At 38.3% G+C, this 20,767-nt stretch overlaps 1 protein-coding gene across 2 annotated transcripts in view; it reads right to left on the bottom strand.

Moving 5' to 3' along the window:
- Positions 1-5,505: 5,505 nt before the first annotated feature.
- Positions 5,506-20,767, bottom strand: part of hivep2b (HIVEP zinc finger 2b) — a 34,747-nt gene continuing 19,485 nt past the window's right edge. For both annotated transcript variants that reach the window (XM_056476469.1, XM_056476470.1), the window contains exons 2-8: positions 16,673-16,764; positions 12,421-16,529; positions 12,171-12,313; positions 11,910-12,085; positions 11,742-11,837; positions 10,939-11,633; positions 5,506-10,127 (exon numbers count right to left, since the gene is read on the bottom strand). In XM_056476469.1, coding sequence (XP_056332444.1) covers positions 9,693-10,127; positions 10,939-11,633; positions 11,742-11,837; positions 11,910-12,085; positions 12,171-12,313; positions 12,421-16,263 — 5,388 coding nt within the window. In that variant the 5' untranslated portion in view covers positions 16,264-16,529; positions 16,673-16,764 and the 3' untranslated portion in view covers positions 5,506-9,692. The remainder of the gene's footprint in view (positions 10,128-10,938; positions 11,634-11,741; positions 11,838-11,909; positions 12,086-12,170; positions 12,314-12,420; positions 16,530-16,672; positions 16,765-20,767) is intronic.

Below are 20,767 nucleotides of genomic sequence, written 5' to 3'. Positions count from 1 at the left end.
GGGAACTGCAGGAAAAGCAATAGAGTGCAGATTAAAGATCGCCAGCTGCTTTTTCACCAGCAGGTGGAGATGGAATAATTGAAGATTTTTAACCTGAGAAAAAAAGCTAATAAAAGCACAACAGTAGCATTTAATATTAATATCAATGTCTTGGACATTATAAGTACTAAAATGAGTATGAGTAAAATAAGTAAACGATGTTTTGGTCATTTTTAATTTGCCCTTATGTAATGGAAGCCAGCTGGTGATCGCGTAAACCTCACTCCTCGGATCCAGCGACAGACGTTGTTCTGCAATCTTAAGCTGCGGTCACACTGGGCTTTGTGTGTGCGAAATTCTGTCGTACGGCGCTGCTAAAAGGGGTGGGATTAAACAAGATGTTTAGACATTAAAAAGCCAGCGATTTGCTCCATGTTTTAAATATCTGTCCAGAGAGGTGCTGTTTTGATCCTCGATTGGTCTCACGCAGTCAAATGATGCGATTTCGCAGGTCAGAGTTCACCAAGCTTGAACTTTGCACCGCAGCGTCATGTGAAACTTGACGCATGACCTTGCGTTTCCGGTCTGACGCATTCGCGTGCGTATGAATGGAAGTCTATGGGAAGAAAAGTCAAGTGTGACCGCAGCTTTAGCCTCCTCAGAGCATTCGACTCCCATGCCGATATAGCCGGCTCACACCTGCTTTGACTGGTGGCGTTACATGCACATAAACTGTCTTTTGATGAATATGATGTTACACATCCTCTATCTGTATTAACTCATTCTTCCATAGACGTAGAGTATTATATTGACTGGCTGCTAAAAAATATAAACGTAAGAGAAATAGGAAAGGAAATAATAAAATACAAAATAAGTAAACATAGTTGCCAGGGCTAAGAACAATTAAGAAGATATAAGTTTTAAAACCAGAGAGACGTTATGAGAATTTCACACAAAACAGTTTACTTGCAACTGTTAAACAGAGAGTTCAGGTATGATTTAAGGTTGGGTATGGATGGGAAGTGTAATTTAAATAAATTTAACATAACGAGTGAATGCATTAAAGGAGCGTCTTCAGTTATTCATACGGAAACTTCTAATATATGGCATTAAGGGGTTATTAGAAGTGTTTGCACTGTTTAAACGCAGCTTTTTTTCCCAGGATTGGGATAGGCTATAGTTCAGGGATGGGCAAACTCGATCCTGGAGGGCCGGTGTCCCTGCATAGTTTTGCACCAACCCTAATCAAACACACCTGCTTGTAGCTTTCTATTGATTTTGAAGACACTAATCAGGGTGTTCAGGTGTGTTTGATTAGTGTTGGAGCAAAACTCTGCAGGGACACCGGCCCTCGAGGATCAAGTTTGCCCATGCCTGCTATAGTTTCATTATTTAAATTATTATTGTTGTTATTATTATTTTATTGTTATTATTATTACTATTAGTATTATTATTGGACATTTATTTAGGATATTGCGTTTAAAGTCATTTGTGATTCTAAATTAATATTTCTGCAAATAAACCCTGCAATTCACGTCATTAAAATGCAAGAACTTGTTAATATGGTGTATTGTTTCTTTCAGTTTGTGCTATTCAACAAGCTTTTTAATTCAATACTTTTGGCATTGATTTTGTTCCATAGCTTTGTCCCTGATCATCAGAGATCAGAGGAATGAACCGCCAACGATTCCAGCATGTGGTTTAAGCAGTGCATGTCCTTCCAGCTGCAACCCAGTGCTGGGAAACACCCATACACTCTTATTCACACGCACACACACACTCGTACACTGCGGCCAATTTTGTTACCCAATTCACCTATAGCGCATGTCTTTGGACTGTGGGAGAAACCGGAGCACCCGGAGGAAACCCATGCCAACATGGGGAGAACATGCAAACTCAATACAGAAATGCCAACTGGCCCAGCCGGGACTCGAACTAGCGACCTTCTTGCTGTAAGGCAGGGGTCACCAATCTTGGTCCTGGGGCGCCGGTGTCCCTGCAGGGTTTACCTCCAACTTGCCTCAACACACCTGCCTGGATGTTTCAAGTACACCTAGTAAGACCTTGATTAGCTTGTTCAGGTGTGTTTGATTAGGGTTGGAGCTAAAATCTGCAGGACACCGGCCCTCCAGGAACAAGTTTGGTGACCCTTGCTGTAAAGCAACAGTGCTAATCACTGAGCCACCGTGCCACCCTAACGCAGTTTCATTTTTCGTCAAACTGCAATGCCATCCATTCAGGTGTTTTCACAATTTCCTGTGAATAATAAAACAGATGCAGAAAGTGAATATTTTTGCACAATGATCTACTGTTTGTATTAAATTAAACATTTAAAACAATAATGGCTGGCTGGAGTTCCAAAAGCTACCCTAAACAAGTTACAATTAGTACAAAATTTAGCAACTTCTGACTAGGACCAGTGCAAGAGAGCACATAACCCCATATTTGGAAAAATCTGCACTGGCTTCCTGTCAGTTTTCGAACTGATTTTGAAGTCTTCATGCTTGCGTACAAGGCCTTGAATGGTCTAGCACCACAATATTTATCTGAGCTTTTAATCCCATACACTCCTAGACGTGCTTTCTGCTCAATTGATGCTGGTCTTTTAACTGCTCAGTCAACTCAGCTATAATCTATGGTAGACCGGGCGTTCTCTCATTGGCACCTATTGAAGTCAGAATTATTAGCCCCTCTGTTTATTTTTTTCCCCAATTTTCTGTTTAACGGAGAGAGATTTTCTTCAACACATTTCTAAACATAATAGTTTTAATAACTCATTTCTAATAACCGATTTATTTTATCTTTGCCATGATGACAGTAAATAATATTTGACTAGATATTATTCAAGACTTCTATACAGCTTAAAGTGACATTTAAAGGCATAACTAGGTTAATTAGGTTAACTAGGCAGGTTAGGGTAATTAGGCAAGTTATTGTATATTGATGGTTTGTTCTGTAGACTATCGGAAAAACATATTACTTAAAGGGGCTAATAATATAAAAATGAAAAACTGCTTTTATTCTAGCTGAAATAAAACAAATAAGACTTTCTCCAGAAGAAAAAATATTATCAGAAATACTGTGAAAATTTCCTGAATCTGTTAAACATCATTTGGGAAATATTTAAAAAAGAAAACAAATTCAAAGGGGGGGCTAATAATTCTGACATCAACTGTAAATTGTGGAACTCTTTCCCCTCTGATATTCACAATACAGAATCCCTGCGTATTTATAAATCATCTCTTAAAACTTTTTTAGGGTAGCTTTGATTTTATTTTATTGGACTTTTATATGATTTTTAGGTCTATTATTATTATTTTATGTTTAAAAATTATTAATATTTTTTTGCATTTATTCTTGTGTCTTTTACTGCTGCACATTTTATTCTGTAAATTGCTTTGAGATGCTACTTTTAAAGGTGCTATATAAAAAGTTTATTATTATTATTATTATTATTATTATTATTATTATTATCATCATCATCATTATAAATAAAAAAACAAAAAACAAATAAATAATAAAATGATCTAAGCTGAAGGAAAATGAATAAATTTTAAAAAATGAAGTGATGTGTGGACAACAGAACACTAAAATAAAATAAAATTCTCACATTTAATATCACACATTTATGGGGGCTCGTCCGGGATATAATGCTTAATTTTTCATCAAACTGCAATGCCATCCCTTCAAGTGTTTTCACATAATTCTGTAGCCTCACTTCGAATAATAAAACTCTGTGAAATGCAAAAAGTTCATATTTTGCACAATAATCTACTGTTTGTATTATTAAATTAAAAATCAAAACCAATAAATTAAAAAAAGTTGTATTAAAAAATAAATAAATTAAGAAATAAAAGGGACTCAGCTGAAGGAAAATGAATGAATGAATGAATGAATAAGTGTTTTGTGGACAACAGAACACTAAACTTAACTAAAATTCTCACATTTAATAACACACATTTATGGGGGCTCGTCCGGGATATTAGCGCAGTTCAATTTTTCGTCAAACTGCACTGCCATCCATTCACGCGTTTCCACATTTTCCTGTAGCCTCATTGCGAATGATCAAACACTGCGAGATGCAGAAAGTAAATATTTTTGCACAACGATCTATTGTTTGTATTGCTTATTTTTTAGTACGGTCACTGCTGAATGTTGTTGTTGTGTCATTTTTTTACACCATGAATCGTCATTGTGTATTGTTGATATGTTTTAATGCAAATATTAAAAAACTTTTTAAACCAGACGCATATCTGACTAGTCTTTTATGACCTAATTTTAGCATCATTAATACTATATATATATATATATATATATATATATATATATATATATATATATATATATATATATATATATATATATATATTGTAATAATATGATTTTATATATATATATATATATATATATATATATATATATATATATATATATATATATATTTCATCTAGTTTTAGTTTATAATTATTAAATTATGTAATTTGATTGTGATTTTTTTTTTTTTGCACAATTTATTCTAGCTTTAACACAAATTTCCTTTTATTTTCCCAAATTTGGTGTGTGTGTTTATATATGTATATACTGCATAGCATATATTTATTGTAGCTTTAACACAAATTTCCTTTTCATTTCGCTGAACAAAATTATATATACTCTAAAAATGCTGGGTTATTTTACTCCAAATATACAGGATATAGTCGGTGCAATAGCCTAGTGGTTAGCGCACTGATATATAGTGTGGTAGCCCTTCAGGGCGTCCAGAGTTTGAATGCAAGCTTGAGGACATTTCCCGACCCTACCCCCCTATCTCTCTCCCATTTCGCTTCCTGTCTAATTACTGTCCTATCTAATAAAGGCAAAAAAGCCAAAAATAAATCTTTAAAAAAATACAGTGTATGTATGTATGTATGTATGTATATATATATATATATATATATATATATATATATATATATATATATATATATATATATATATATATATATATATATATATATATATATATATACATATATATATACATTGATTTATTTTAGATTTTATAAATTTTAAGTTTTATGTATTAATAAATTTATAAATGACATATATTAATAATACATCTATAAATTTATATTAATTTTAGATGAATTTAAAATTAAGTTATTACAGTATTAAATTAAAATTAATATATTACTTCATACATTTTATGTTCATAAAATCCTGAGCATTTAAATTTATTTTACATTTATTTTATAATATATTTTTTTCTTTTCAAGCAAATGATAATGCATCAAAAACAGAAACATGGTAAAAAAAAGACCCTTAAATACTTAATATTTTATATTAAGTATTTATAACTAAATATATATAACTAAACTATTTATAACTAAACTTTATAACTAAATATTTTAAAAACAACTAGAGATGAAACTACTATTTATTCTGATTCATCTTTGTTTATTATTATTATGAATATTCAATTTTGAGGTAAGAACATTGTCAACAAGTTTTTAATAATACAACTTTTAATTTTTTTCTAAAGGACATCTTGTAATCAGAGTAAAACAAAAACAAACATTTAAATAAGAAGAAACCAGCTGCCTTTATGGGCAAAACAAAAGAAATACTCATGAACGTCTACAAATGATGACCACGTACCAGTCCGTAAGATAAATAACAGTTGTAATTTCTAAAATGCCATAAATTCAAACGAGATACCTCAAAATCTTTACTATGTAATACTGTAAACATGACATGAAAGTTCCTTCAGTACAAACTCAACCATCGCAGCATTTTGCAATACTCAAGACTATAATATAAATACCATAAACTGACTGCTACTTCATATGTTATCGGTATGTTTAATATGAGATAGCACTTATACCTTCATTTAATATGACTAAAAGGCTAAAAATGCATACATTCAAACAGTTCACCAGAAAAGGATCCGTCATCTGATGGCCGAAAAACCTGAAAAAAGCAACCATCCCTTCAAATATACCATTCGTTTTTTTTGTACTTGACCAAAACACACTCTTCGAAAGTAATTACAGTACATGATAGCGATTACGTGTGTGTGTGTTTGTGTAAATATGTATGTGTGTGCACGTACACGCACATATAATTGACTTAACAGTGACTGGAATGTTGTGCCATATGATAAATTCAATGAAAAATCATCTAAAGTGATTGAAAAGAGCTCCAATATTGATGACACTGCATTCAGTCTATCAGCTCGCTAGAAAGTGCTTCAAATAGTCATCGTAACGCACAATACTTACCACTTTATATATACTAATATGATGTCGTATGCAGATCTATATTAAAAATGCCTTATAATGACACTTCTTTGCTTAAGTGCTGAAATATCTAAAGATTACATAAGGAAACGAGGTATGATACATTTAGAAAAATACTGTACGGTGGAGACGGTTTAAACAAAAGTCCTGTTTAAACACTTTTGGGTTCATAATCTCGAACGCACATAATGCAGTTATAAAGGTGCCAGCAAAAATATACAATAGCGTACAAGGCAATGTCAGAGCACAGCTTAATGCAATATGCAAACTGTAACGTACGTCATAAGTGCAATCTCAAAAAGCAACCACGATACCTCATATTAGTTCAACTTAATGACCACCACTAATTTTTAAGTGCATAAACGGGGTACATCGAATGACTTTCTCTCATCGAGGAATATGCAAACATCTTCTTAAAAGGCACAAGCAGAAGTCAATGAGGACAAATTCGGTACAAATGCAAACCGTGCTTGGGGACGCAATGATGCACCTCCTGTCCTGTAAAATGCAAGATTTGCAACTGGTTCTCATGAAATATTGATCTAAAATTGACGATGTAAATATGTCTCTTATTCACGTTTATATTTGTATATATGCATGTTCACTGCAATGAATATAAATGCTAGATGTTGTGCATATTTAATTATTTACGCCTAAGTAAATAAATCAGTTGTGTGAAAATGGCTACAAATGCTGTACTATGCCAGGCCAGTAGGTGGCGACATCACCTTACATATACATGGGTTGTCAAGTACTTGCATTAGGAACCCAAGTTTGTATTTTCAGGCCCCCAAAATGCTGTTGATGTGTAAATACATGATCAAAACTTTTTAACTAAAAACAGTTATCATGTAAAGACCCCCCTGGTCAGACTCTTAGGCCAAAACACACTCTACACAAGTTTAACTTTGTGCATCTTTAGCTTCCTAAATGTGCAATTAGTTCTTGGGGCACGTTTACCACTTAAAAATGTGACTTAAAAAAACTAAAAATTGAATCTTCGGCATTGTTAAAACAAACTTGTAGACAAGTGTAAGCTTACATGGCTAAAAAGGATGTATTATGCCAGGCCAGTAGGTGGCGACGTCACTTTATGCAAAATTACTACATGTCGGTGCACATACATGGTTTGTCAGGTACTTGCATTAAGAAACCCGTTATGCCTAAGTCAGCAAAATATCGAGGTACGTTTACACGAGAGCAATCTACTTAAAAACGGAAAGGTTTACCTTCGACACTGTCAAAATAAATCTGTTCTGTAAAAAATGCTGTATTATGCCAGGCCAGTAGGTGGCGACATCACCTAACACAACCAAGAGCTGTCAAGTACTTGCATTTAGAAACCTATTTTCAGTAGTCTGCATTTTTAGGCCCCCAAAATGCTGTTGTTGTGTAAATACATGGCCAAAACGTTTCAAGTCGAAAAGAGTTGTCATGTAAACACCCCATTGGTCATACTCTTAGGCCAAAACCACACTTTACACAAGTTTAACTTTGTGCATCTTTAGATTCCGAAATGTGCAATTAATTCTTGGGGCACGTTTACATGACCGCGATGGACTTAAAAATGTAAAAGTTTCACCTTCGGCGTTGTTAAAAGAATCCTTTTGAAAAAGATCTGTTAAAAACAATGTATTATGCCAGGTCAGTAGGTGGCGACATTATGCAGAAACACTACATGTCAGTGCACATACATGGGTTGTTAAGTACTTGCATTAAGAAACCCCTTTTCAAAAGTTCACATTTTTAGGCCCCCAAAATGCTGTTGTCATGTAAATACATGGCCAAAATGCTTTAGTTGAAAAGAGTTGTCATGTAAACGCCCCTAGAACAGACTTTTAAGGCTGATTTATACTTCTCCGTCAATCGCACATGTATGCTCCGGTGCATAGCCCTCGCCATGGCTGACGCCGACACGCGCACCTCTTAAAAAAGTAACCACACGTCACAAGCTCTGTGATTGGTTGGCTTGGGTAGCTGTGAAGAGTTGGGGGCGGTGCTGAGAGCCGCAAGCCCGAAGGAGCGAGTGTTTACAAGTGTCGAGTCACGTAAAGGAGCTTCAGGTGGAAACTTTTGTTTTGTGTTTACCTTATGATTAAAGTTGTTGCACGTCCGCTGGTTCCCGCCTCTAAATGAACGAGTTTTAGCTTCTTCTACATTAAGGTAGCTTTCAGAAAAAACAAAACAACCATGAAGAAACTCGACACAGAGGAACATAAAAACCTACTGCGAGCTAGCATTTCAAAAGTGTTATTGCAGAGCAACACAAACTTAGCGCAGAAGTATGAATGCTATGACCACGCGCATGCCAGGCACTGTGGGTCACAGCGATCACTCGACGCAGAAGTATAAACCAGCCTTTAGGCCAAAAACACACTCTACACAAGTTTAACTTGTGTATCTTTGCCTTCTGAAATGTGCAATTAATAATGTTGCAAGGGGGCACTATGGCTCAACTATGGAGAATTAAGCAAGTTACAGTTTGTTAACTTGGCATACTTACAGCACCTTCTTGAATAGTAACATATAAAGAGTCGCATTCCACTTCATTTTATTAATGCCTTTCCCTTACTAACTTCCCTTACTCTTGTTGACTCGTCTTTATTGAGATGCAAAGGGCTGAGCAAAAATTTCTTACTAGCCTGTGTATTCTTTATTTTCATGTTCTGCTCAATCTTATGTATCTCACTCTCATCAAACCATGAGCACAGTGGACAACATGCACAGTTTTGTATGAACTTTCACCTTGCACCTGCTATTTTACAAAAAAAACTGTTTGTGGGCAGAAAATATGTGCACAGGTGTCCATTGACACTCCTGATGATGAAATGTTGCCATTCAAAGTATACACTGGCCTTAAGCCCTTGATCATTTTAAATCGGCTATGGAGACAATCTGTACACTTTTTTGAATCTATATGATGCATCATTCTATATGTCTACAGGTATGCTTGGGTTGTTTTACGCATCTAAAAATTAAAATACATATATATTAAAGAGTTCCAAGTTAGGGGTAAATTAACCCTGATCAACAGGGTTGTTTTGCATCATGGTATATGAAGCAGCTCAAAGTTTGTGTATAAGTAGTTACATCTCAAGAAGTCAAAGGTCTTTGCATGTAAACTTCCTCCATCTATTCCATCAAGTGGAATGCACTTCAACATAGCAGGGCTGATTCCCCTGGATGGAAAGCTTAGGGAAGATCGGGAGTAGGTGTCTAAAAGTGAAGTGGAACACACCCGTTTTAATGGCACAGACAATTAAAGGTAATCTGAACGCCCCTAGAGTAGAGAAGATTGCTACCGCCAGTGCAATGCAAGAACACAAACAGTAAAAACAACCATTCACGATGTTTGAATACTTGCATAAAGTATGTTTCTGGTTTGAGCTTGAATTTAGTTTTGCTTTCGAATGCTATTATACATTGTTTATAAAGTCAGCTTTTAGGTGGATTATCAGAGGCATCTTCAGATGTGATTCTGAGGGAAGCAATAGCTTTTGCACAGGTGTAGACACTCTCCTCCTTCTTATCATCCTTGTTAGGAAGGCCAGTGGAAGAGATTGCTATTTCTCCACTGTAGGCCACTGCTGGATCTGGGACAGAGGCTGAGCTCCGGCCTGAAGCAGCCGTTTCTAAAATGTTCCCCTGTGGAATTGATGGGAGTGAATTTCTCTCCCCAGCAGCACCAGATGTCGATATTGATGGCATTCTTAACCCCCCGATAGGGACCATTGGAACAGGTGTTGGCACCTGTCCTTGAGAGTGCAAAGGCAAATGACTGAAGATGTCTGGCTGCCGGGTTTTTGGCAGATCCTTACTGTTGCATAGGCCAACAGGAACATAGAGATTAAGAGAAGTATCCCCTTGATCCTGAAAAAAGAATAATTGTTTAATATGCTGACCATCTCATTTAGGTATTTAAAGCTGTACTCAGAGAATTACATTAACAGGTTCTGAAGTTGGTGTAGTTCTGGTGTGACAACTGTTTTAAATATTTATTACCATTATGCAACTAAACAGCATTGCACATATTGCAATATACCCCCTTCCATTCTGTCAGTACAGTAGGAATCTTCACATAGCAATGCAAAGTTCACAGTGACCATGGCTGGTGTCCCCAAAGGAACATATAAAAGGAAACATGGTTTTCTGTGGGTCAATCAGTTAAGCAGAGGTTCTCAACTTGGGCATTTGAGGTCCACTTTAATTTAGGACTGTCCAACCTGGTCGGTACAGCAACTGTCTAGTAGATTTCGCCTCCAAACACCAATTAAACAGACTTGAACCAGGTCAAGATGTCATCATTGTCAAGATGTTTACTTGATAAACAAAGGGAGGTGTATTTAGGCTGGGCTGAAACTGAACTTTTCAAGACAGTAGCCTTCCATGATCAGGAGCACTCTATCCTTGCTCCTAAAGAGTTACTGTCTCGCAGACCACAGTTCCATCCCTGCTCAAACACCTGTCTGTACATTTATAGTAATCTCAAATATTAGCTAGATTAGCTTGTTCAGGTGTATAACATTAGGTTTGAAACTCAAACCGGAACTCAAGTGCCAGAATTGAGAACCTTTGCAGTAGAACATGGGACAATCAAGAACTTATAAAAAACATGCACCATGAATGGAATGCAAGTTGCTATGGATAAAAGTGTCTGCCAAAAGTAAAAAGAGAAGCATACCACTCCTGTTTCTCCAAAGATTGGTCTAATGGGCGAAGCTTGAAATCTTACACTCCTTCCAGGATCCATGTGGGTCCTGTGCTGATAAGACCCCCTTCTTGGAGACACAGCCCTGAGCGCTACTTTATGACGACCCAGTGGAGACTGCGCTCGCTGCCCTGATGTGTCCAAACCTGTAGGTCTTACAGGTGACAGCTGGCGAATAGGTGAAAAATCCCCTCTGATGCTCAAATCTCTCCTGGGAGAAACGGCCCTTAATGGAGACGAATCTCGGTTTGACAGTAGGTGACGATGGGGTGAGAGATCTCCTCTTGGGGACATGTACCTCTGGCGAGGTGAGTCCCAACAAGGTGACAGCAGCTGAGGTGGGCAGAGCTCAAAGGAGCAGCTTGACTGATCCGAATTCAGGTCATCCTCAATAGTCAGAGAGGATGCTTCATGCTGTTCCTTTGGTAGATTGCAGCCTGGGTCAAAGTGTTTAGGGAGGCAGCCAGACAAACATGGCTTGTTGACTGCATAGGCCTGAGGACTTGTGCTTCTAGACAACGTTTTTGGTGTAGAATCACCATCACATTCATCATCTTCATCATCGTCTGGTTCATCCTCATCGACACCATCAGAGTCCTCCACATCTGAGAACTGATGTTTAATGGTTTGTTCCGCTGGCATGACGCCCAATGATTTCTGGGTGTCATCTACACAAGCAGTAGGAGAATAAAACATTTTTAACACTGGGGTTTTCTTAAGCTCAGAAATTGTTTTAGCTAAGCTAATGCCTAGCTTCTTACAGAAGAGGCTCCTACCAGCATCTTCTGCATTGTCCATAGCTGTTGGTGAAACTCCAAGTTCAAGGCATTTTTTCATGTGAGCTTTTGACTTCATATGCTTGGTAAGATTCCCTAAAAGAAGAAAAAGATTATTTTTCTCAAACTATTGCAGTCATGCCTAAATGTGAATGTGGTAAAACCAACCTTTAGTTTTAAATGCAAAATTGCAGCACTTGCAGATGTAGGGTCTTACATCAGTGTGCGTCCGTATGTGTTTCTTAAGCATGCTTGGCTTCTTACAACGAATACCACACTCTTCACATATATACTTTCCCCGGCCACGGCCCCTCACATACACATATTCCTCATTGGACTTATACCTGAAAGGAAAAAACAACACTTATACAAGTATGCGTTACTTCAGTGACATATGAACATTGATATTATTACAATGCACATTCATACCCTCCTTCAAATATCTTCACACGCATTGGTTCTGTTTGGCGAATGGTGGATGAAACATCCTCTCGTAAAGATTTGCCCCGGTGGCTCATTTCTTTTAGCCTGATGTCTTGTTTTGTATCTTCCTCTCTGTAGTCCAGTGCAATCTATAGTAGTGCAACATACTTTATGTAACAGATGGCTAAATAACTATGGCATCAATATAAAGGGAAAGATAGCATAGCAGTTAGTTGCAAATCAACACATAACATACCTGTTCTTGCTTCGGTCTCCAGGGGGTAGAAGTCACAAGTAGTCCAGGTTGATAGATGGTAGCAATTGTATAAATAGCATTCTGTCTTCGCTGTTTAGATCGGAGAAGTGCAAGAACCATCCCAGTGCTGAGATCTGGTGGGTTGGGGTTATGACATCTCACAAACCATGAGGCATATTCCGAGAATGGTGCGACAGTGTGGGTGCTATTTGGTTTAGTGGTATTGAGATAGCACCAGCTCATGCAAGTAGTAGTGTGAAGACCTGGAAACTTTGAGAACAGTAAAGCACCAGTGATTGCAGAGGGCATTAAACTGATACAAGAAGCAGAATGATGACTAGTTATCGTGCTTTCAGGTGTTGGCTTTCGCTTCATTATAGCAGCATCTTGAGAAATTCTAGCAGAAGACTGCAACTCTGGATTGCTGTAAAAGTCTTGGGTGGCCTCATCCATATCCACCTCGTCAATGGGCTCTGAGGTGAATTCTGACTTGGGACTTTCTTTTTCAACTTCAAGATTGCCTAACTCAACAGCACTAAGCTCTTCAACAATCTGACCATAAATGTTCTCATCTTTGACTCGTTTTTGCTGCTTCGCCTCAATAAAGAGTTCAATGCTACTTGCAGGTGAGAGCATTCGCTTGTTTGCTCCCCCACTGGGGGCTTCTGTAGTTGAGATGGTTTTGGAGGTTAATGATAGAGGTATTCCTGTTTTAAGCTTTGCTGGTGATGCTTGTAGGCTGCGCAGTTGTTGACTTTGAGAGGCAGATTTTTTGTGTTCTAGGCAAGAAATTGGTTTCTGGATTTGAGAATCCAGTATATGAGATATACTAGTATATGTTATGTTTCCGTAAGATGGTACTTGCATCTGAATTCTGACAGGAACTAGCAACCCAGATGAGCATTGACTGGCTAATGCTTGCTGAGCTTGTGAAAGCACTGCTATTGTTGACAAAACATTTCCCAAACTCTGAGAACAATCTTCTTGGGGTTCCCTTAAGTTAACGTAAGTTTCAGGTGATTTAGACTCTTCGGGTTCTTTCTTAATTACAAGCATTAAATTTTCCATGTCATCGACATTGCAAACAGTTGGTTTAACATGCTGGGATGAGGTTTGCAGTGGGCTATATTGTCTGTGATGTTGAAAAGGACCACCAGAAATTAAAGAGTACCTCATTTTCTCAATGGATCCCTCAGGAGTAAACGGCGAAGTTGTTCTCTTGCTCATTTCATCTGAAAAGTTGCCGCCTTGTGTCTCAGGTTCACCACTTAATGAGGTCTGTCTAACTAAAAAGGCCCTTCTACGTTCTTTAACCTCCTCCAGCCTACATGTAGATGACGGAGAAAGACTGCCATAATCAAATGACTTGCTTCGAAATTCAGCAATCTCTGAGGGTAACTTATAAGGTGCCTGCTCTGAAGCAGAGCGCCTCATCTCTCGATGATGACTCTGTGAACTCCCAGGCACTGATAAGAGCTCTAATGGCTTATTAGACTCATCAGGGTTAATTTGGGACACAAGGTTAAAGGTCTCCTCTCTGTCAAGGGACTGGGAAAAACTTGAGCTGTGAGATAAATTGCTATCTTGACTTGGACTTCTTGAGAGACTTGTGCAGGCGGATTCAAAACTAGATTCTCCAGAAGAACATTCCATCTCAGCCAATCTCAAGCGTTTCTTTTTGGGTGGTAGTTTTTCCATTGGAAACTGTGACAGGGTCTCACTCCTCTGAGGCCACTGGAACTCCTCAGTGTGCTTTTCCCTTTGCTTAACACCTACATCTGGAACCTTTTCAGGCCTGTCAGGCTCCACAGTTACTCTAATCTCCGGGACCTGGATATTAGGCTGAGATGTTGGCTGTTTATGCATGTGAAGTTTCTGGTGCAGAAAACCACAGGGTCCCCATTGACACTCTAATCCTGTTCTGTGACAATCCATGCTATGCTCCTTTTCCATGAATTTGCCATTTTTGTCTAACTGATGGGATCTAACCTCACTCAACTTCTCTGAAGAGTTCAGTCGGTTTAGTGAATTTGTGTGCTGAATTACAGAAATAACATTGCTGCCAGCCTTCCTCTCAGTGTCAGAAACAACACTCTCTAAAGAAATTAGCTTTGTCTCAAGGTCCTCTGAGAGTCCAGGTGCTTTTGACGGCTTGCCTTGAATAGGAAAGTCTTCCTCCTCCGTGACAGTTTTGTCTTTTCTTCGTTTCCTTGTGGAAGATTCTGATGAGTGGCCTGGACATAATTCAGTTTCTTGAAAGTTTTCGGCAGCCATTTTGAAATCATCTATGCTGTGAATTTTCAAGTCTGATTTTAAGCTACAAGCCAAATGAGCATAGCAGTCTGATTCTGCGTGACCTTCATTAGCAGAGTGTTCAAACGCGGATTGCCGCATGAGCCTCCTCATACCCATTGCACCCCGGTAGGTGACATCAACACCTGTCATTCTCTCATCAAATGAATTACTGCTTCTTAGCCCTTGTGGTGCATTCAGATTAGAATTAGATGAGGTTGGAAGAGAGTTACTGCGCAAGAATACACTACTCTCCAATGTCGTTTCCAGAAGGTCAGAGCTGGGAATTTGACATTCTTGGTAATCTTCCTCTTGGAACGACTCTGAATCAATTTTTATTGATCTGACTAGGTCTTTTTTGCTTCTGTGAATGGAGGAGTCCGTGTCACCAGGCATCATGCCTTTGTTCAGTGTAATCATGAAGCTAGATGTGGCTTCATTTATGTCTGTCATGCAGGTTTGTACAGTGATTGATTGCTTTGGCCTGGTCGCTGGTCTATAACATTTCCCAAACATAATTTCTTGATATGATTTGGCACTTGCGCTCGACTGGTTGATCTGTTGCTCTGCACTCTCAGAACGTGAGAAGTATCCCGAATCAGTGCTGCCTTTACTGTATGAACTGGGCAAGGACAGGGACTGATCAGATTCTTGACTTTTCTTCTCTGAAAGCCGAAGTGCCAGTTTTTGTTTGATGGTGGAGAACTCGACCATTTGGTCTATTTGAGCAATAGCCACAGGTGCCGTCATTTCCCGAAATTGCCATAAAGATACTTTTCCTGATGACCCCTTTTCCTTTTTGAGTGATGTATGAGATGGAAAAATGGCTTCATTTTTGGCCAATTTCCCAACCTTTTCTTGCACATAACCCTCTGTTTCTTTAATATGGCTTGTTGTATCCGAGGACAAGTCCTCCGCAACTTCTTCATCGGTATCGCTGCTATGTTCTGCATCCGAATGCATTTCACCCTCCGCCACCTCATCCGTATTCTTGCAGTCTTGCTCTGAAAATGAAACCAATCCTGCTTTCACAGCATGGGTGTGAGATTTTCTGTGTTTGTATAAGTTGCTCTTAGTTTTAAATGAGAATCCGCAAGGAATACATGGATACGGTCGTTCGCCAGTATGAGAGCGGATGTGCTTCTTTAGTACGCTCGGTTTGGCACAAGCTCTCCCACAATACTGGCATACATACTTCCCAGTTTTAACAGACTTCTGCTCCTTTTTGTGAAGGCCCGCAGAAAGCATCTCATACTCAGACTGGAGATATCTTTTGTTTGGAAGAGGAACGTTCTTCCTCCTGAGCTGGACATGACACTGTTCTCTAGATTTTGAGGTAAGTGTATTTTCTGAAGCAAGGACCTGCGGCTCCATACCAGGAGATGGACTTACAGATGGGGTCTGGGGTTGCTCCGCAAGTCTTATTTTGTCCTCTGAGCCAGAGGATTGGCCTCTTTGGGTCATCTCGGATGGCAAGTGTTTTTCTTCATCTTTGAAACTGATAATCTGTTTGGAATTTTCCACTTCACCTGAGGTTTTAGTAGCCTCCATGATAAGGAATTGCAAGCTATGGGTGCTACATTGCCCTTGGTTTCGTCACAACGAACATCGTCTTGCTTTGATGAAAGATTCTCTTTTAATCCTTAAGTGCTTTAGAGCGTTCCATGCGATTGTACAGCAGTCAGTCCAACTGCATCATTTTTTAAAAATGATCCAATAATCCTTTCCATATGTTCAAGAGCATGGTTCACTGAAGTTCCTTAAAAATGGTCTCCATTTTTATATGCAGTCAAGCTTGGGCACCACATCCAAATGGTCTGCAAACAGATTAAAAAACATACATGCTATGAGCAAAAAAATATTTCAAAATTTAGTGAAGGATACCTTGAATAGCTTACATCATTTATTAATTAAACAAGTACAAAAGCTATCTTCAAGCCAAGTTGGCCTGTAAACTCACCATGCCCTGAGTTGAGTGTTTCTGAAGGCAGTTTGCCAGCACCATCTCTGTGTCTTTCTAAGGCCTTTGATTGATGTGAAGGTCGTCTCGAACTGTAAGGTCAGGAATTCCTCCATTAGACAATTTACCAAAACTACAAGTACAACAAGTACACAGCTGTGCAGGAATAATGCTGGGTGGAAATGACAATGCAATTTATCTGTGTAACATCATTAATCACTCTGCAGTCTAAGCTCCATTTAGAATGCTGTTGTTATTCAAAGGAAAACTATTCCCTCTAAAACAATTACATTTAAATATGAATGAGAATCAATAAAGAAATATTGTTCAATCATGTTTTTTAAATATATTTTTCATCAAAAATGTATTAAATTGATTAGGCATTGTTTAGAACACCTTAACTCTCACCCTCCCACATGTGGTATGCTTTTCAGTACAATTTTAATTTAAATTTGTCTAAGGCGGCTCAGTGGCTCACCGTCAGTCCCAGCTTGGTCAGTTGGCATTTTTGTGTGGAGTTTGCATGTTCTTCCCATGTTGGCGTGGGTTTCCTCCGGCTGCTCTGTTTCCAAACAGATGTGCTATATTAACAAGCTAAATTGGTCATAGTGTATGGGTGTTAATGTGAGAGTGTGCATGGGTGTTTCCCAGTACTGGGTTACAGCTAAAGGGGCATCCACTGTGTAAATCATATGCTGGATAAGTTGGCGGTTCATTCCGCTGTGGCACCCCCCTGATAAATAAAGGGACTTAGCCGAAGGAAAATGAATGATTGAATGAATTTTGTCTAAAAATGAACTTTTCTTCATTATCTTTACACATGAACGTATATATCATAGACATATCATTGTCACGTATGAACTTTAAAAGTGGGGTGACATAAGGATTCACACAAGATTTCTATTTTAATTGAATTTTCTTTTATTCAATAGTGGTCTATAATACTAAGAAGAATTTTTAACATATACCATAGTATAATACAGGGATGGGCAAACTCGATCCTGGAGGGCCGGTGTCCCTGCATAGTTTTGCACCAACCCTAATCAAACACACCTGCTTGTAGCTTTCTAGTGATCTTGAAGACACTAATTAGGGTGTTCAGGTGTGTTTGATTAGTGTTGGAGCAAAACTCTGCAGGGACACCGGCCCTCCAGGACCGAGTTTGCCCATGCCTGGTATAATATAAGGAATGTAAAGTACCATGTGGCACTGAAGACATGAGCAATGATGCTGAAAATATCTATTAAACAGAAGAAAATATTAAAACACAAAACATTTATGTACATTTAAATAACACTTTATTCACATTTTAATGTTCATTTGATCGAATAAAATTGCTAAAAACACAAAAAGTTACCTAATAGTAGTATAACTTCAAAGAACAACAAAACAAGGTAACACTTTAAAATAATGGTTCATTAATGATAATTAATATAGTTAATGTTAGTTAATATAATTACTGACACAAACTAATAATAGAAAACACTTGTAAAATATTTCTTAATAAAAGTTTAACATTTACTAATGCATTATTAAAATCCAAATTAATTCATTAATTAATTCATTTTCTTTTCGGCTTAGACCCTTTATTAATCAGGGATCGCCACAGCGGAATGAACCGACAACTTATCCAACATATGTTTTACGCAGCGGAAACCCTTCCCACTGCAACCCATCACTGGGAAACACCCATACACACTCATTTCACAAACATACACTACGGCCAATTTAGCTTACCCAAACATCTATACCACACGTCTTTGGACTTGTGGGGGAAACCGGACCACCCAAAGGAAACCCACGCAAACATGGGGAAAACATGCAAACTCACAGAAACGCCAACTGACCCAGCCGAGGCTCGAACCATCAACCTTCTTGCTGTGAGGCAACAGCGATACCCACTGCGCCACCCAAAATCCAAATTTGTGCTTGCTAATGTTAGACAATGCACTATGCATTAACAAGTACCATTTTTTATTAACTAACATGAACAAAGATGAATAAGTATTGTATTAAATGCATTGTTCATTGTTTGTTGATGTTAGTAAACATATTAACTGTGGACTTCAGGAGAAGAACAGTGATAGTGGACTTCAGGAGAAACCCCCCTGCTCTCCCCCCACTGAGCATCATGGACAGCATTGTGGCAGTAATGGAGTCATTCAGGTTCCTGGGCACCACCATCTCTCAGGACCTGAAGTGAGACACTCACATTGACTCCATTGTCAAAAAAGCTCAACAGAGGCTTTACTTTCTTCATCAGCTGAGGAAGTTTAACCTCCCAAAGGAGCTGCTGAAACAGTTCTACACCTTCATCATTGAATCAGTCATCTGCACATCAATAACTGTCTGGTTTAGCTCAGCTACTAAATACGACCTCCAAAGACTACGTCGAATAGTTCGGACTGCTGAGCGAATCACTGTTACAACCCTCCCTACTCCCCAAGAACTGTACTTATCCAGAGCGAGCAGAAGGGCTGACAAAATCACTCTGGACCCCTCACACCCAGCACACGTCCTCTTTGAACTTTTACCTTCTGGTCGACGCTACAGAGCACTGCGCACCAGAACAGCCCGACACAGAAACAGTTTCTTCCCTCAGGCAATCCATCTCATGAACACTTGATGATAATAATTGTGGAACCAACATCACTACTTGCCATACACTTTTATACACATATGCACTTATTTAACAACACACTTTACATGCCAATTTGCACATAACAGCTGCACATATAATGTTGCATATAGTAATAAACATGTACATACACTTGTCAATCTGTATATTTGCACTCACTACTTCTATTTTTTTAAAATATATTTATTATCTGTTCTTTGTCCTGTCTCTGTAATTCTGTTGCACTGTAGAAGCTCTGTCACCAAAACAAATTCCTCGTATGTGTGAACATACCTGGCAATAAAGCTCTTTCTGATTTCTGATTCTAACTAGTTAATCACTATTTTAAAATGTTACCTAAAACACAGTTTATATTTTGTCTTACAAAAATTCAACACAGGCTCATTCTGAAAACGCAGCACTATACACATTTCTGGAAATCGCGAAGTATGTAGCCAGAGCTACGTATGGCTGCATTTCATCTTCAAAACGAATGCTACGAGGCGGTATTACACTGTTTCTTTTTGCGCTTATCAGCTGATCGCTTACCTCCGTTTGGACGGCTTTCCTGCTGTTACCAGTATTTCCAGTGGCTCGCTATGTACATCGGCGGACTTGAGACGCAGAGATGAATTGACCATGACAACGGGGTTCGAGTCTGGAGAAGAACGGTTCCAGAATGCAAGTAAAACAAAAAACAAAACAAAACAAACAAGTAAATAACAGGGTGAGAAGGTGGTAAAATCTGAAAACGTGGTAAAAATCAGGCCAGGGCTTTTCTTTTTCTGGATTGCTCTTTAAAACTGTTGGTTGGATTTAGGGAAGTGGTTTGACGCTGGTCAATCGGTGCTTTCGAAAACACTATTGGTTGGGTTTAAGGGGAGGAAGAGGGTGGGTCAGTCGATCGATCATTCAGTTGACAGCGCCCCTGGTGGATTTACCGAGAACAGCAGGAGCGAATGCCACTTGAGAGAGATATTTCAGATGTCAAAAAGTAGCTCCTGGGACGTATTTGGTGCTCTCCAGAAATGTATATAGAGGTACGTTTTCAGAACGAGCCTGGGTTACAAATATTACAAAATGGCAACAACATTATCACAGTGAAAATCCTTCTCTTTGATTCGTTTTAGTTGATCTCACAGGAAAATACTGTAAAAGATTAAAACTCTGCTACTTAAAAACCTAATGAAATCTGAAATCTTGAAAATATTTAATATGTTTGGCCATATATGTACTCGTTATTTAAAAGTTTACATTCCCAAATACTGTAAGTCAACAGGTAGAGATACAACATAATCAGAAAACAAAACAATATTGCAACTTCACTAATTAGGGAAGACCTGCATATATAACTGCCATCAGCATACATGTATAATGAGGTTACATAAGGTTATCTGGTTCAACCCTCTTAATTAGGACATTCAGCCTCTGCAAGCCATCAGAGAGGAAATATCAAGCTCCGCCAAGCAATAAAACCT

This window comes from Danio aesculapii, chromosome 17, assembly GCF_903798145.1.
Source record: "Danio aesculapii chromosome 17, fDanAes4.1, whole genome shotgun sequence".
NCBI classification, from domain to species: Eukaryota; Metazoa; Chordata; class Actinopteri; order Cypriniformes; family Danionidae; genus Danio; species Danio aesculapii.
The sequence above is the reverse complement of the archived record's forward strand: the minus strand, read 5'-3'. Positions and strand labels throughout refer to the sequence as shown.